The 17,146-nt window shown below is 36.0% G+C and overlaps 2 protein-coding genes across 2 annotated transcripts; both read right to left on the minus strand.

The window, feature by feature from the left end:
* Nucleotides 1-269: 269 nt before the first annotated feature.
* On the minus strand, nucleotides 270-6,706 carry LOC103716629 (probable beta-1,3-galactosyltransferase 8). The gene is made up of 8 exons (XM_026808286.2): nucleotides 6,305-6,706; nucleotides 6,133-6,197; nucleotides 5,850-6,052; nucleotides 5,433-5,687; nucleotides 4,653-4,740; nucleotides 4,446-4,571; nucleotides 1,108-1,217; nucleotides 270-463 (listed from the first exon to the last, which is right to left on the minus strand). Exons 1-8 carry the CDS (start codon nucleotides 6,545-6,547, stop codon nucleotides 315-317), a joined length of 1,239 nt encoding a protein of 412 aa, XP_026664087.2. The 5' UTR covers nucleotides 6,548-6,706; the 3' UTR covers nucleotides 270-314.
* Nucleotides 6,707-12,498: 5,792 nt separating this feature from the next.
* Nucleotides 12,499-16,825, minus strand: LOC103716637 (protein NRT1/ PTR FAMILY 4.3). Its single transcript, XM_026808280.2, has 5 exons — nucleotides 16,629-16,825; nucleotides 15,687-15,904; nucleotides 14,791-15,231; nucleotides 13,658-13,812; nucleotides 12,499-13,421 (listed from the first exon to the last, which is right to left on the minus strand). The coding sequence occupies exons 1-5, from the start codon at nucleotides 16,753-16,755 to the stop codon at nucleotides 12,527-12,529; spliced, it is 1,836 nt and encodes a 611-aa protein (XP_026664081.2). The 5' UTR covers nucleotides 16,756-16,825; the 3' UTR covers nucleotides 12,499-12,526.
* Nucleotides 16,826-17,146: the final 321 nt, after the last annotated feature.

The following is a 17,146-nucleotide window of genomic DNA, read 5'->3' on the forward strand; positions in this document are numbered from 1 at the left end:
TAACTCAAGTTATTGATGCTAATTGGTGAGATTTGGCAAAATACTTTAAGCATATAGAGATCTCCAAAATAAGTGGCCCTCTTTCTTCTAATCTACTACTTACAAGCCCTCTTATTAATCGACATCACGCATTATTTAAAAGCTAAGTGTTAAGTTTGACCCCCACACTCAAGCATGTCGTTGACATCATTCTTCTTCCAAGCAACCGTGTTTCTTTCTAGCCATGCATATAAAAAAAAAAGAAAATATTCATGTGTTGCATCTATTTAAATTATTTTATTCAATAGATACAATAAGTAGATGCATTAACTCAACTAAATAACAACATTCCAAATTGCTCTATCTCCTTCTCCGCATGTGTTGTGAACATCTTTCATCCTCGCCACTGACTTACACACCCCACTGCATGACCAATCAAATGATGCCACACAAACATTTCCAGTTTGCATTTTCCACTCGCAATCTGACATGTATAATATATGTCATACAAATTATGAGAATCAAATGATTGTCCAATGAAAGGAAATGTAATGAAATTTTAATGCATGTTTGTCAAACTAAATAAATATTTTTCAATAATAAAATTTGTTACTGGGGGAATTCAAATTTTTTGATGAGCAATTTGATGCCATATCTTTACATGGCCAGACTATATAGGCATATCATCATCTCAAATAAGCTACTTTTTTTTCTTATTTTTTGATAATAAAGTGACAGATTTATCTTTTCCTATCATGATGGAAAAAATAAAACCAATTAAAAATGAATTTGTCTATGTCGAATAAAAAAGATGAATAGAAGGTTAAAATAGAAATATAAATTCTTAATAGCTCATAATTAACATGGTTAAGTTCGATAACTAATTAATATAATTATGCTATATAAAAATGGTGTTTAAATTACAAAGGGAAAATATTTTTTATGTGAGCTACTAATAAGGTTAATACATGTAATATAACCTTCCAAATTGTAGTACATTATTGTTGCCATATTTTCACAATTTTGTCGTGATTACATTTCTTTTCATTTCTTTTAGTACTTAACACTTATATTTTGGAAAAAAAATCAAATCCAAACCCAAAACTCAAAAATACTTGTTTGATATACCTGGTGGTGTTCCACAACACATCATTCGATCATCAATATGCTCGACTTCTAACCCAATCAACCACGAGCCTAGAGAAACATCTTCATTGGCATATCTATGCAGTATTGGCCTATAAATTTAAAATAATCAGTAACACATGCTAAAAAACATCATCTTGTATATAAATCTAAGCTTTACATAACCGATCTAGTTGTTCTTTTCTACTATAAATTTTTACCGAAGTGCATGATCAATTATACCTTCCTTATGAATGATTATTATATTTGATATATATTTTTTTTAAAAAAATCATGCTGCATTATTTCTCAATATGAAAAACATGAGCATCAAAAAATATGTAAGTACTTCAAATGCACAAGGTTAAGATGAATGTAGTTTTAAATTGATAAATATTAAAAGTTTTATGTATTGGATGAATGGGTGGATGGTAGTAGTTTCACACAAAGAGCTAGGGGGATAGACTTTGGCCCTATTTGGGGGAGCTTTTGGAGGGCCAGAAAGCACTTTCTGGCCCTTCAAAAGTACTTTTAAATGAAAAACTGTGTTTGGTAAATTTTTCAAAAAGCTGTTTCAGCTTTTGCGGGAAGCTGAAAACAGTTTTTGGGAGGAAGCTCCAATTTAGAGCTTTTGGAAGGAAGCTGTTTCAGCTTTTTCGGAAAGCTATATTTTTGACAAAAATGCCCATATTAAAATAACATAATTACATAGTTTGTCCCTTTATAAACCTAAAAATCTGCTGGAGCCAAGAATCCTAGCCGTCAAACTCCCTTCCGTAAGAAAAAGTATTTTTCTTTTCAATTTTTGTATGCATCTCTTGAACCACATTTTAGAAGAAAAAAATTTTAATCCTTTTCGATATCTTCCAAAATCAATCTATTATTTTTTTTTTATCATCAACCTCGCGGCCCACGCTGAGGTCCTCCTCGAGCGTGGACCACGAAGAAGAGCCCATGGACCGCGGAAAATTATTTTATGAAAAATTATGAGAAATTATTATGAAAAATTATTTTATACTAATAATTATAAAATTTTATACCTTTTTTTGTGTTATACTATAAATATAATATCATATTATATTATATCATAATACATTAATATGCTATGTTAAATAATTTAATATTATGTTATATTATGAAAAATTAATTTATACTAATAATTATAATATTTTATACCTTTATTTTTGTATTATACTATAAATATAATATCATATTATATTATATCATAATACATTAATATGTTATGTTAAATAATTTAATATTATGTTATATTATGGAAAATTAATTTATACTAATAATTATAATATTTTATAACTTTATTATTTTATTATACTATAAATATTATATTATATTACATTACATTACATTATAATACATTAATATATTATTTTAAATAATTTAATATTATGTTATATTATGGAAAATTAATTTATAATAATAATTATAATATTTTATACCTTTATTATTGTATTATACTATAAATATTGTATTATATTACATTACATTATAATACATTAATATGTTATTTTAAATAATTTAATATTATGTTGTATTATGAGAAATTAATTTATACTAACAATTATAATATTTTATACTTTTATTATTGTATTATACTATAAATATAATATATATTACATTATATCATAATACATTAATATGTTATGTTAAATAATTTAATATTATGTTATATTACCAAATATTAATTTACTCTAATAATTATATTACTATTATGCTATATTAACATAATATTATTTTATATTACAATAATATTATACTATATTGTATATTTATGTATTAATTTATGTTATGTTTTATTATGTTCTGTTGTATAATACTATGCAATGTCTTTTATGGTAATTTTGTCATACAAAAGTACTTTCTAAGTTTGTTTACCAAACATAAAACAAAGTACCACAACACTTTACGAATGTAGTTACCAAACAGCAAACAGCTTTTTATAACAGCTCTACTTCAGACAGCTCTACTTCCAACAGCTCTACTTCTAACAGCTCTACTGCCAACAGCTCCTTTTGTCCTCTGCTAGAATGACTCGAAGAATAGCTTTGCAGTCTCATAATAAAGAGTCGTTGTTAGGTTAGATTTTTGTAGTCTTGAGAGAAATAAGCTTTTCAAGCTTAGGCTTTAGCCCATCAGCTACATATAATGTGAAAGACTTCATGCAAGGTTGACAAGGTGGAGAAGTGGCTAAGGTTATTGAAATTTTCATGATGCTCTTTGTATTCACTACTATGTAATCCAAGTCTTTAGATGGTGGTCAATTTTATATCTCATCTTATATTTTCCTCATCTAATTATTCATTTTTGTCAAATGGATTATATTACTGGAAAAACAAGTCTACTCTTTGATAATAAGAGCACCAGTATATCAACCAATTAATTTGTTTATTCTTGCTTGCTTTTACAGTGTTTTAATAGTAACTTGGGGTTGAAATCCTTTCTGGGAGAAGCACTGATTTGATTTAATTAACCTTTATGCTTGAGAAAGTGCAATCTTGTTAGCACGCAGTAGCTCAAGGTTATAAATTTGACTGAATCTAATCAAAGCTGACAAAGAATTACTGGAAGTTATTGTCAACTCTGATACAGAAACTAGAAACTATATGAACCAATGAAGGAGTTCCCTGTTGTGGAGCTGTTAGTATGGACTTCAGAATAAAAGAGGGTGTTGACCGTCATTGCAAGTCCAACACCAATGTCAAGTTATTCTTTCTGCCATCGCCAGACTACTCAGATTATGATTGTTTTGAGTCCTTAATAGTACAGGATTTGTACATGTTACTCAAGTTAAAGTTTTGAGCCTTTGACCCTTCACTTTTCTCATGAAAAAAAGGGCTACAACAAGAACTTTAGGCATTGAGAAGGAGTCTATGTTGCCATATTTCCTATTCTAAATAGGATATAGTTATTCAAGTGGGATGGATTACTTAATATTTAGTCATGAAGTGACCCAGTGTCTTGGAGAGAAACTCCTGAGCTCAGTGCTGAAGCCTGAGTTGTGTTGTTCTTCAATTACATCCTGAACTATTTGAAGGAGTGGAATGCTCGTAGCACTTTAATTCAGTAAGAAGGATATTTGAGGTTTCCTGGATCCAAAACTCTAATTAAAGGATCAATTCTTCCACTGATATTTTGCTTTGCCCAATATGATAAATGAGACGATTATAGGAATTCTCTTATTTGAATCTAATATTTGAACCTAACAAGGGTATGTCGAGTTGCTTGTTTGATCTTACACATCTAATTAATGAAAACAGCAAAACTGAAAGGTAGAATCATTAATATCATTTTGTTAAAAGTACTAATGAAGTATGCGTGCTTACGCGTTTGTGGAGATATATGCAGCAAGATCTTTAGAGATGGCATAAATTTGCCCAGTGGCATGTCTAAAGTACTTATTTCTCTCTTCTCCAAATTTCCAGAATTCCGGTTCATGGTATTTCACTCCTCTGCAAATAAAAGATTAAGATAATCTGCCAAGAGAATATGATCACTTTTTATGTCTGTGTTGATGGATCCTATTTACTTACTTCTGCGAAAGAACTGGTCCAGACTTCATGCAGCCAATGTAAATTCTTGGTTTAGATCTATAACGAGTAAGCGTGGTCACCAGCATCCCTGCAATATTAGATGACAATTTATTGAGAGATATTGATACAAAGGAAGATGAGTCATAGTATCTCTTATATTGACAGGCCCAATGATAGATGGAGGCCATGGGTTTCAGACTGCAAAGGCAGAGTGCTGTTAAGGAGTTCTGCTTCAAATTTATTTTTTTCTCCTTTTGCAGATTAGTCTTAGTCTTAATTGCCACATTGCATTTATGGAAGCAGGATTATAATTCTTAGCTTGGAAACATTTCTTTCAAATGAATAAATAAATAAATTTCAATAGTGCAGCACATATTGGCTCCATAGTTTGTCCTTTATTTTCCCTGTGCCAAGCTAAGCTTGATCTGTTTCGGCCTTCTGATATCTTAGTAGGTTAGGATGGGCCCTAGACTTCAGGTCTAACTATGGCTGAAAATTCAGGGGTTTAGAGTAGAGCTGAGGAAGGATGGCCTGTATTCATCTAGTCAATATGAATACTTTGCCTTCTATACACTATCACTAGTAAAGTAGGAAAATTCAGGAGATTTGATCTATATCCTTACTAGGTTATTACATCTTTCTCTTGTATTACTTTTTTTACTACTGTATTCTTTCAGGTCTTTAATTCTTCCATGGAGAACTCAACTATCTTCCATGCTCGCAAATTTTACACCGAAATAGTGCATAAAAATAGCAAGAAGGATGATAGAAAAGGCTCACCAAGATTAACATGCACATCGTCATCAACCTTGACATAGAAATCAGCATCCCATTTGGATACCACTGTGGAAAAGTACACCCTGGTCTTGGATGAGAGCTCATGGTACCCTTCCACATGCTCAAGCCTAAGGAAGTCTTTTGTCTCAGCTTCTTCTGCATCAATTGCACGGTCGAGAACTCCACCTTGTGCCGCACTGCGACCGATCACAAATCGTATAACAATCCCCTTTTCTTCTAGTCTCTTAAGCTTAGACCCTATAAAAAGAGTTGCAGAGATGGCCTCATCATCTTTATATGCATGTTAGATGAAGGGATTGCACCATAACAACAAATCATGTTGGTGCAAGTTTAAAAAAAAGGATCACTTAATTTACTTTCCTTCTTAAAAAATTATAGGAGGTTAGGAGCAATGAGGACCTCTTGGCATCCAGGTTTCTCGAATCGAATCACGCCTCCTCTTGGAGCTGAATGCAGTGTTGATTCCTATCACAACAAATGCCTTCTGAAGTCCCTTGTTAGACCTCATGGTGACTCCTCCAGATGAAGCCTGGCCTCCATTTTGGTTCGTTCGAGCTACTGCTAGTTCCATCTCCAATGAAGAGATCGATTTGTCCAGGGACCTAAAAGAAGAAGAAAAAAAAAAGAGGTGCATAAGCTTAGATGAACATGTAGCTAGCTATAAAGAAGAGCTTAAACTTACTGAATTGCTTGATGAGTCTTTGAGACTTCTCCTATGACATCCTTTGTACTGCCCTCACCAAGCCTCTATAAGTATATATATGTTGGAGTAATTTAATTATCATAACTCATGATTTTTTACAACAAAAACTATTGCTAACACTTTCAATACATTGGAATGCTAGAAAACATACATGCTTATGCTCGCAATCGTGTGCTATGAGAGAGATTTTTGACTCTCGAGTGGTGGAAGTTCTTTGCTCTGTAGTCTCCAATGGCATGACCCCTATTCGATTGCTGAAGAGCAAGCCCATGAAGAAGCTTGCCATGCAGAGCACAACTATTGCCTTTCCAGGCAATGGTCTTCTCCTTGGCTTCTTCTCAGACTGCGGCGACCTTTCGCTGGCTGCCTTCATGAATCCACTCATCAAAAACATTTAAATCCAAATGTTTCGATCAAGAAATGAAGGCAAGGTAGAAGAGCACGGTCTTGGTTGAGCCTTGGAGCAACAACATGGCTTTAAAAAGGGATTCATAGCATCATATCTAGGTCTGTGGCTATAATGTTGTGAGAAGCATGAAAGAGATTGTTGGAAGACTGCAGACTACAATAGAAAATGTGACAACATTAGAAATTACTGAAAATTCTGAAGATTTTGGAGGAGAAATATATGGAAAATGACAGTGTTAGGGTTGATCATCCATCCTCAGTGCAACATTGAGACAACAAGAGCCTAGCTCAACCATTCCAATGCTGCAATGATTCAGTTTGCAAGGCGCTTCATGTGAACTTGTCTCATGCTTTATGTGTGAGATGAGGCGAGGGAGAGTGTGAGTTGCAAGGGACTTGATGCCAGATATCAATCACCATGCATGAATAATAAGCTGCGTAAATTCGGCAGTTTTGCAGGAATGCTTATAAAAAAAAAAAAAAAATCCCGAAATCATTTTCCTCGAAAGACAATTCTCCAATTCATGACTGCTTCGTTGGCAAAGTTCCATCGATGGTTCACAAACCATAAAATAATGTATTAATTTCAGTATTTATGAATTGTCAAGATTGATTTAATTCATATGAAATATTTATTTAATTGTTTCTCTTCTTCTCTCCATTTTTTTATATTTGTGGGCATTTATCTATATATACATATTATTTATTTTAATACTTTCCATACTTGGATCTTTTTATTTTCTAACATTCATTAATCCATATGGATGTTGGCTGAACCTTCAGCATACCTTATGAGCTTAAATGTTTGTTCTCCATGTCAAACCACCCTCAGATTCCAAGGGAAATGGGTTGCAGTCATGAAGTGCTAGCTTTCCTCAACAAAAAAGTTTGGTACATTAATTGGGTATTGCTAGTGTAGGAAAGTGAAGGCTAAGATGTCATTTTCTAGGGTTTTGAATGTAAATGGTTGCTGTTAAACATTACTATTTGTCTCATTCAGAGCTTAGACTTTATAGAAGCACAAGTTAAAGGATGTCTCCGAGTAGTAAATAGGAGATATGTCATTAAAGCCAAAGCTTGAAATTGATCCAGGCTAAAAAAATTGCAGTAACTTGTCCTTCGTAATTAGAAATAGGAGGCTGAAGTATCAAAGTGGGCTTTGATTTGAAATATGAAGGTTGGAGAGGAACTTAGTGAGCTTTTAAGACAGATTGTTTTGTATTGCTAAAATATTTGAAAGGAGAGAAAAATAAAAAAAGAGAGAAAGAAAAGTGATTTTATTTCTCTGTTTCGTAATATTCGGCATATCTCAAGAGTTATATATACTCGTGTACAGATTGACTACAAAAAAAATAATATAGGCTGATATAGAATCATGCTAACAAATGAAAATAATACTCTAATAAAATCATACTAACAAAGAAAAATAATACCGACCGATACAGGATTATGCTAATAAAGAAAAATAATACTGACAATACAGGATTATGCTAATAAAGAAAAATAATATGGGTTGATACAGGTTGCTACATGATCCTTAAAGTTATGCTAACATCTAACATGTATGAATATATCATCATCTCTATTTTTTGGACTCTTCTTGGTAACTGCACCTCATTATGCATTCTCTTTGATCATTAAATCGGGGTTTCACACCAAGAAGGTCGGAGGGGAACTTGAATCAAACAAAGAATTGTTACCAAAGTTACCGTTAAGTTATAGATTGCTAAATTTTCTATGAAATGCTTTGAAATACTATGACAAGTGATCGGTTTTAGTTAATGCTCAAAAACTATCAAATATCATCTAAGAAACATTTCATGTGCTTGGACAACACTGCATCTTCCCTATAGGATGACTATACTTGCATAAAATTGGTGTATATTTGAATCCATGGATATCTAGGAGCTCAAGTGTTCAATAACGTCCAATCAAACACTGGGCTTTCTTTGCATTGCCTTAATGACTGACATTGATAGGGCTAGAATCAGTTATCAGATATTGCACAAAAATCTCACCATTAAACTTACGGATGTGGAATTTATTGAGGGTGACAATGGGTTGTGTGGCCTTTGAGGCCTGCAGGGCTAGAATTAAGCTTCATTTCGAGGCCTTGGTTTTGGTCCAACAATGCTCGACGCTTGGTGCTAGGTCCATGCGGTTGTGCTTTACATGTAGTTTGAGCTCTTTCCTAGAGCTTATGCAATAGGTAATCACCTTTTGGAAAGATATTGGATTGAAGGTACGGAAATTTGTGCAGATGTGTATTTAGTCCTATATTGATTATGCAGTGGGTAAATTTTGGATACTTACATAGGGCCAAGGAATCTAAAATAATATATATGAACTAGTCTTTTTGGATGAGATCTTGAGTTGTGAGAAAACCGATCCGGCCCATAGCCTATATGGACTAGAGGACACAGGCCTATGGAGCTCATCGTGGGCCAGTCGTGGTGTTTATAATTAGATTTCAATGGATTTGAACCCTTAGCCTGCGAAGATGCCAAGACTTGAACAGAAAGACGGGACGAGTATATAAAGATTTGTCTAGTTCCACATCGGCTATGTATTGGAAAGATCTTGGATATTTATCTAGGATGACGGAGTCATGAATTGTGACAGAGGGATTGGTCTTGGGTCGCTCTGCTAAATTAAAAATAAATTTGAAGCAAACTAAAGAGAATTTCACGCGGTTTCACTTTAGATATAAGAAAAATCAGGATATTTCATATTTTAAACTACTATTTATGATTTTGTTTTTGCAATGTTGAATGTTCGATTTCCTGGTGAAATTTCAAAAAAATCCTAAGATTACGGAATTAAATTTTGTTTATCTTTATTGTTTTAAAAAATTTCAATTCTCTTGTTAGCAACCAAAGGTCTCTTAAAATTCAACTTTTAATTAAAGATCAAATTTATTAAAAATTATGATTTTAATTCTATAGTTTCTATATGCAACTTATTAACTATTTGTTGCGTGTACATGAGGAGAAATAGCACAAATTTGGACAAATAATTTTTTCTGTTGTCTACCCATGTTGCAGAAAATTCTTGCAGCCTGGACCTTAAAGATAAAATAAGTTAGAGTTCGTGGCCCATGTAGACTAGAAGACGCTGCAGCATGAAGCCCATTTAAACTAATTATGAGCTGATCATAGTATTTATAATTGAATTTATAGTACTTGTAATTTAGATCCTAAGGCTGGCGAGGATGCCACAACTTAGATGCAAAAAATATGTAAGGATTCATGCAGGCATATATTTAGCCTCACATCGGATATGCACCGGCGGCCGGTAAGACTTTGATACTAATACAAGGTGAAGGAAGCTAAAGAAGCTTTTCTAGGCGACAACTCAAAAGTCAAACTTATTTCTTCATTTAGCAAGCGAATAAGCATATTCTTAGAATCCCAATGAAAGCAGGATTAGTGCTTCCCTCAAGCCCAGTATTAAATAATGACATGGAACTCCAACAAAAAATCTCTCATAATTATGAAGCTCCCTGGGCCTGATATTAGAAATATTAGCCATCAAACTTTAGTTTGGGCATTACGATCCTTGCCACTAAAGGCAAGGGGTGGGGTTTGCAAACGGAAAACACGCACTTTGGGTGCCAAATGAAACTTTCGTGAGCAAGTCCAGCCCTGCCAACGGTCATTACCATGCAAGTAGGTATCATGGTTGGCAAGTCCATATCAATGATGTTGCTGTAGGAGATATCGGAGGGTCAAAAAATCTTGTGAGCACCAAAAAAAACTTTCGAAGCTAATAAATTCCCAACTATTTGCAGTACCGATGGAAAGAATAGAAATATCCCCGATATTACACATGCTATGGATAAGGGCTCTCCATGCCCAAGAAGTACCTTTAGGATTGCGACCATTCCAAGGTTGAATACCTCCCTATTATACCACTGGACTTTAGCTCGGATAGCACCACGTCCACCTTCAAAGGGTGGTAATAGGATGGGGCGGGAATAAGGACAGAATGAAAGATTGGGATTGGGATTATTAACCCCTGAAAAAGTTTAAAAACAAAAAGTTTAAAAAGAGAGGCGAAAAGGATGACACTGGGCACTTTTGAGAATGTTCATCTGCACCGGATCCCATCAGAACTCTGCAATTAAGCATGCTTGGGCGAGAGTAGTACTTCATCCCCCCCCCCCCCCCCCCCCCCAAAAAAAAAAGTCACAGCCCATCATAGCCACTTTGGCCCACCTGGGTAAAATAGCAAGTTAGCCCAAGGCCTTAGGCCAATGATACAGTTTTAGTCCATTTAATGATAAAAAAATCATTATGACCGTCGCCTTTTTTCCTAAATAAAATGCCTAATAGACTTGGAAAAATCATTTTAAATACGATTATGAATCCAACTAGCAGCCAGCCCAATCGTTAGGAGTCGAATTCATGACGAAATTCACCAAGGTAATCTGATCAGGTTGAGATAAGAAATTACATTTCCTAATAGCCTGATTTGTCCATAGTTCCAATTTTCCAAGAGAATTTATGGATATGGTAGCTTTTCTTTGAGATTAAGTTCATCAGAAATCAGTCTCTTAAGTCTAGAAAAAGATCGTTGTGTGCATGATTGAAACCAGGTTCATTGAGTTCTAGACTCTAATGAACTAGGCAACTTGACAAGTTGGCGAGATTAGCTTCATGTTCTTGTGCTTGGATTTATGATATTTTGGCGCTCGATCAATGACTGGAATTTACTAAAGTTCTTGTTATGGTTGCAAGAATGAACCAATAGTTGTTACTTGGATGGAGAGCATCCTCCATCTTATTATCATAAAAGATGATGTTTTAAGCAAAAGAAGATCTACAGAGGCCAAAGGGATCTCGAAATCCAAAATATTATAACTACCTAGACAATCATTCTATAGATAGGAGTTTAGAGGAAAAGGACCTCCTAAATCTCTTTCTGTGTGTGTGTGTGTGAATGAGGATTTTGTGGCCTGATATAAGTTGTCAACTCTTCTCATAATAATTCAAGTTTTTGGGCTTTAATGGTAACTGAAAATGCTATCAGGATGAGAGATAATGGGTTCAAAACTCAATTCAGGCCAATTTTATTTATCAATCTTTTTTCTCTCCTTTTTTTTTTTTTATAAAAAAAATTGACTCGTTCTTGGTTGTGACATTCTTGACTTGTTTTTATCTCGGGTCATTCTTGACTCGTTCATGCTTTCACGTGCATGGTTAAGGCTGTGTGTGAGAGGGGGGTATCGAGGCCTGATTCGATATTGTTAACTCCTTTCCTAATAGCTTAAGCTTTTGCAGTCTAATGCTAAGTTAACAAGGAAAACCCTGGATCTCGTCTCACATTAAATCTCAAAATATGTGAGACTTAGAGAAGGTATCAATGTTTTCGTCCCTTGAAGTATTCCTGCAACTACTGCAATAAGAAATTCGTTCACTTACAACCATTGGATGAGCACCAGAACGGCCATAAGCATAATCCAGGAAGGCAAAGTCAACGAGTGTCACAGATGCTCAAGAGTAAAGGACATGGCTCTAGCTGCTTCAATTGGTGAGAGTAATCTAAGTATGGTTTGGTTGTCCTCTTGCTTCTCTACGAATAAAAAAAAAAAAGTGATAGATCTTTGATGACAGTAACAGTGAAAGAGAAAAGAGGGGGAAAGTAGTGCACTGAATCTTGCTACGACAATGAGACCAAACCTCCTTTTCTACTTTTTACAATGCAGTATCAGTCCAGAGATCCTTGGAATCAAAACAAATCCAAGACCTTCAGGCCTTAAAAGGTCTTCTCCATGACAGTCAATTATTAAAGAAACAAAAGAAAACAAGAGTTAGCAGTCCACCATCGCACTAATTAAGTTGGGTCCAAACCTAACAGAGGCACCTCCATGCCTACTACTACTTCTTCTTCTTCTTCTTTTCCTATTCCTTTTTAACCCTCTTTGCTACATGGACGAGGTCAATAAATATTGGGTTATGCCATTTCACAAGAGTATATCTTTAGGTTCCACAAGCTTTGAGGAGCTGAAGCTGTGGAACTCTTCTTCACCATATGTCTCATTTTGAGGACCAGGGGCTAAAGATGGCTTATAAGAATACCATCTAGACCAGTAGAGATAGTTAAAAAAATTAAGGATGCTAAGCGCCGCGAGGAGCCAATAGAAAAGGTCCAGCCTATCCATGTTTAGGTTATTGTCACTGAGCCAGCCACTCCCATAAGGTCCTGAGGTGACCTTGTTCACCAGTGAGACTAGGAGAGAGCTCAAGAAGAACCCAAATGAGTAGGAGCAGTAAGTCATGGCTGTTAGAAAGGATTGCATCCCTGCCAAGGTCGACTGCTTGTAGAAAAACTCAATCAGGCCCACAGCTGTGAACATCTCTGAGAGACCAAATATGAGGAACTGTGGAGCAATCCAGAAGATGGAAAGCTGCTTGCTCGAACCGACAGCCAGCTCCCTCCTCTTGTTTTCCACCAATGCAGCTGACACCATCGAGAAGGTCACCGTGAAGAGGCCTATGCCGATGCGCTGGAGGGGAGAGATGCCGGAGTCCCTGGAGGTTATCTTGCGAGCGAGAGGGACGAAGACCATCTCATAGATCGGTACTAGGATGATGAGAATGAGGTATGGGATAGATTGGAGCGAAGCCGGGGGAATATGGAATGCTTCGGTGAGCCGGGTATCCATTGAGCTTCCTTGCTGGACTGAGAAGGTCTGCAGTTGAGCAAGGACTGTGTTGAAGATAATGGTGCATGCAAATATAGGGATCACTGAGAGTATTATCTTCACTTGCTCTACTTGGGCCATGGTGCATAGCTTCCACGGGCTCTCCGTTCTATTAGAACCATCTTGGATTCGGATGCATGCCTTGTCCAAGAACCTGAAATTATGTTATGACATCCACAAAAAAAAAAAAGACTTCAGTCTTCGATCAGATGAAGTTTAGAACTCAAATGAGCTATGGAACCCTTACAACTATGTAATGAAGCTTTTACCTACATAGACTTTTAAAATTACTGCCCTTTTGTTTCGAAGGGGCAAAAATTAGGGAAGTTCATGATTTCATGTAGCTGGAAACAAACTCGGAAATAAGAGCATGACTGCATGTATACTAACCTGAATTTCTCGGTGTGGATAAGGTTGGTGGCATTGGAGGAGATCTCGAGGCCTAGAATGAGTATGTGGTCCCTAGCATTGTTTATGCTTCGACGAGGCAATTCGGTATTAGATGGGCAAACTTGCTTTCTCTTGGTAATAGCAGCTACTAAAACCTGCCAAAGTGATAAGAATTTGAGCAAATCTGAATCTGCGACACCAATATAAGCTAAGAATACTAAGAACACCCGCAAGTCCATCTCCTGATCAGTTCCTAAGAACATAGCATAACGGTGTATACTAATGCCTTACTCATGAGAGCACATGAATGGAGCTCAAAGCTCAATTTAGTCTATAGATTTTAGTCTGTTTAGTGTCAGAGCACCAAGATGGCATGAAATAAGAAGGGCAGCTTTAACCATCAGAGAGGATGACCGCTAATCAAAAGTTACTCCTCCCCAATGTTCAAAAAAAAAAACAGAGAAATCCAAGAAACTATTCATGAACTTTTAAAATTACAACAGGCCTGTGCCACTAGCAATAGCTTAAAAGATATCCACAACCAGTATGTCAACAATCATAAACAAAGATGCAAATGGGAAACTTCATTGAAGTACAAACTTCGAAACAATTTATCAACAGCACTAGATTTGTGCGAGATTACCTGAATAGACCATATCAATCAGTAGAAAGAGCATCAGAATAATATCATTGTAATCCTAGAACCGGAAGCAAAATGTTTCGGGTAAATTAATCCTAGTGATAACATAAATAACCACCGACTTAATCCCTCGACCGGTCCATCGTGTATGCCCTCATCAACATGGAACAAAAAATAATAAATAAACAAAATAAAACAACATTAAACAAAATAGAAAGTAGGCAGCACAACTTCGTAAAAAGGAAATATTCTGTGTGCTAATCTATTGAAGACTGAACATACGGTCTTCTCCATTACCTTCAAGGAATTAAACAAGGAAGAACTTCTTTCTATTAGAAAAATAGAATATGCTGAGAAAAAATAAATGCTTGAGAATCATGACAAACAAGGATGTAAGTGCCTGCAATTCATCCCATCTCAAATTTAACCACAAACATCTGCTGAATTTGGCAAACCGAAATAAGGGAGCAGAATGGAGTGTATGGGATCTTACTCTTGCAATTGGGGTGAAGATGCTGCCCTTAGGGGGCTTGTTCCTATAGTAGAAAATACCACAAATCAAGCTAGTTAGCCCCATCACCATAGTAGCTGCTGATACACCAAAACCAACAGCCATCCCTGACTGTGTCTGGACCCAGATGATAACCGTGAGAGCGATGAGTTCACCGACGCAGAAGCTGAAGTAGGCAGCATTGAAGTATGTGGAAAGCTTCTTGGACTGATCAGGATCATCCTTCCTGAATTGGTCAGCACCATGGGAGATCATGTTGGGCTTGAGGCACCCACTCCCTAAGGCCACCAAGTAGAGAGCAATAAAGAATATAGTGGCCTTAAAACCTTTGGCTTCTGAGCAGCGTTCTCCTTCAGATGTCATGCTGCATGGTGGAGGCCTTAGCTGAGGAAGGTTTGCTTGGACTGACAATAGTATGAAACCCTGATATAAAGTAGCACAACGACCTACCATGTAAGAAAAACAATCTCATCCTTTATTAATACCATTCTTTTTTTTTTTCTTTTTTTCATTCACAATCATTCGTATCGACAAATCCTTTATCTTTTGCAGTGATTTTAATGGATGGGTGGGAGGATTTCACTATCCCCGAACAATTATGAACATATACAATTCCAAACAAGAGAAAGTGGTCGAGCCTACTTTGTTCAACTCTCTAGGTGAAGATATCGTTGTTAATTGTTGTACTAACTTACGCTCTATGAAAAGTAGACATAAATTTTCTAGATTAAATTCCATAACGGTATTCTTGTTTTTTCTTTGATTTATCTAAATAATTACTGAATAGTTCCTCTTTAGCAATACATGACTAGCTGAATATATAATTTTATAGTTGAAATCTGAGGGATAAGCACTGTAGGAGTAGGAGAACACTTAACTGAGAGCTCCACAAACCCAAATATCAAGATAGTCCAGAAGCTCCCAAGGTAAGAATCCGAGAGGAATCCACCAAGCAGAGACAGGAGGAAAACAGTCCCAATGAAGTTGGTCACTATATTTGCTGATTTCGAGAGGGGAAAGTGCATCTCATTGAAGACATATGTTATGAGGTTGTTCCCAACTGCAGCAATTGCCATGATTTCAAGTGCTTGAAGGCCTAAACAAGAAAGATAGAAGGAACCACTTTCACCATCAATCACTCGATATGCTTAGGAGAACCCAAAATAAACTTCATACACAAACGCAACAACTGAACCTTTTAAACCCCTTTGGGTCAGAGAGACATCCAGTCAGCTCGACTTATGATTTGTTTAAGAAAAAAAATAGCAGGATATATAAAAAGAAAATAAGCAACAGCAAGGGAGGTCTAAAGCATTCACTATGGTTAGATAAAAGATGTAGTATAGAAGCCAAAATCAATGCATGATATCAAGGAAGCTTCACTTTCTCGGCATCATTTTCACCATGAAACACATGAACAAAACAAAGATCAAAAGAAATCCAAGTACCCAATTACAGGCTGGGGTCATCACAAAATTTCATCCTCTAGCTAAATCAAGAAGAAGAGAAGGTAAGGAAAACATGAACAAGTAATAGGGTCATTTGTTCATCTCTTATATCAACCATAACAATATGTGAAACTATCTGATCCTACTACAAACTAAGCCAGCGCAATTGCAAAACCACTAGGCACTAGCTAGTAGACTAGGAGCTAGATCGAAACCATTTCTCATAAGGTAAAGGAAATATTAATCAGTGGGTCTCTCAGGAGTTCAATTATGAAGCAATCATAGTTCTCAAAAAAAAAAAAAAAATGAAGCTACCATGGGTGATATTATTAAATTTAAACCGCAGACAGGGAAGCATGAAGAGAGAGAGACCTAAAACAAATGCAGCAGCTTTCATGCCCCCATGCTTGTCGGGCTTGCAGGTTCTGCCCCTCCAATCGAGGGATACCTCCGCAAGCAGGGATTCCCCTTTCATATTCTGCCTTGCCTGGACATCCATAGAGCTACTTTAAAACAGTATCTCCTACCACTCTCTCAATATTCCTATTTAGGTGAGTATCTCCTGGGGAGCTAAATTCACTGCACAATGGTAGCTCGCATCCCAATACTTATAATGGCACAGAGAGAGAGAGAGAGAGAGAGAGAGAGAGAGAGAGAGAGAATGGTGGTCCGGAGTCACTTTTTGGCCAGAAGAATGATGCGCTTGAAGGAGATCACAAGATAGTGCAGGTCACTAGAGCTCCGTTCAGGGTGGAGACGGAGAGCAACAGAAAGCTACCATAGAAATTCTTGGAAGTGGACAGCTTATTAAAATCTTTTGTTATTTCACATTGAGATGAGCATTCATGAATAAGTAATCATACTAAATGGTGTAAGTGGCATCGGAAACA

Source organism: Phoenix dactylifera, chromosome 1, assembly GCF_009389715.1.
Source record: "Phoenix dactylifera cultivar Barhee BC4 chromosome 1, palm_55x_up_171113_PBpolish2nd_filt_p, whole genome shotgun sequence".
In the NCBI taxonomy this organism is placed as follows: Eukaryota; Viridiplantae; Streptophyta; class Magnoliopsida; order Arecales; family Arecaceae; genus Phoenix; species Phoenix dactylifera.

What these genes read in the sequence shown, in the direction of transcription:
- LOC103716637 (XM_026808280.2), bottom strand. Translation starts at nt 16,755, where the DNA reads ATGGATGTCCAGGCAAGGCAGAATATGAAAGGGGAATCCCTGCTTGCG. An exon ending in TTGGGTTTGTGGAGCTCTCA is followed by an intron (nt 15,232 to 15,686) that starts GTTAAGTGTTCT and finishes ACTTTATATCAG; the next exon opens with GGTTTCATACTATTGTCAGT. An exon ending in TCTTCACCCCAATTGCAAGA is followed by an intron (nt 13,813 to 14,790) that starts GTAAGATCCCAT and finishes TCACTTTGGCAG; the next exon opens with GTTTTAGTAGCTGCTATTAC.
- LOC103716629 (XM_026808286.2), bottom strand. Translation starts at nt 6,547, where the DNA reads ATGTTTTTGATGAGTGGATTCATGAAGGCAGCCAGCGAAAGGTCGCCG. An exon ending in ACGATTGCGAGCATAAGCAT is followed by an intron (nt 6,198 to 6,304) that starts GTATGTTTTCTA and finishes ATATACTTATAG; the next exon opens with AGGCTTGGTGAGGGCAGTAC. An exon ending in GGACCAGTTCTTTCGCAGAA is followed by an intron (nt 4,572 to 4,652) that starts GTAAGTAAATAG and finishes TTTTATTTGCAG; the next exon opens with AGGAGTGAAATACCATGAAC.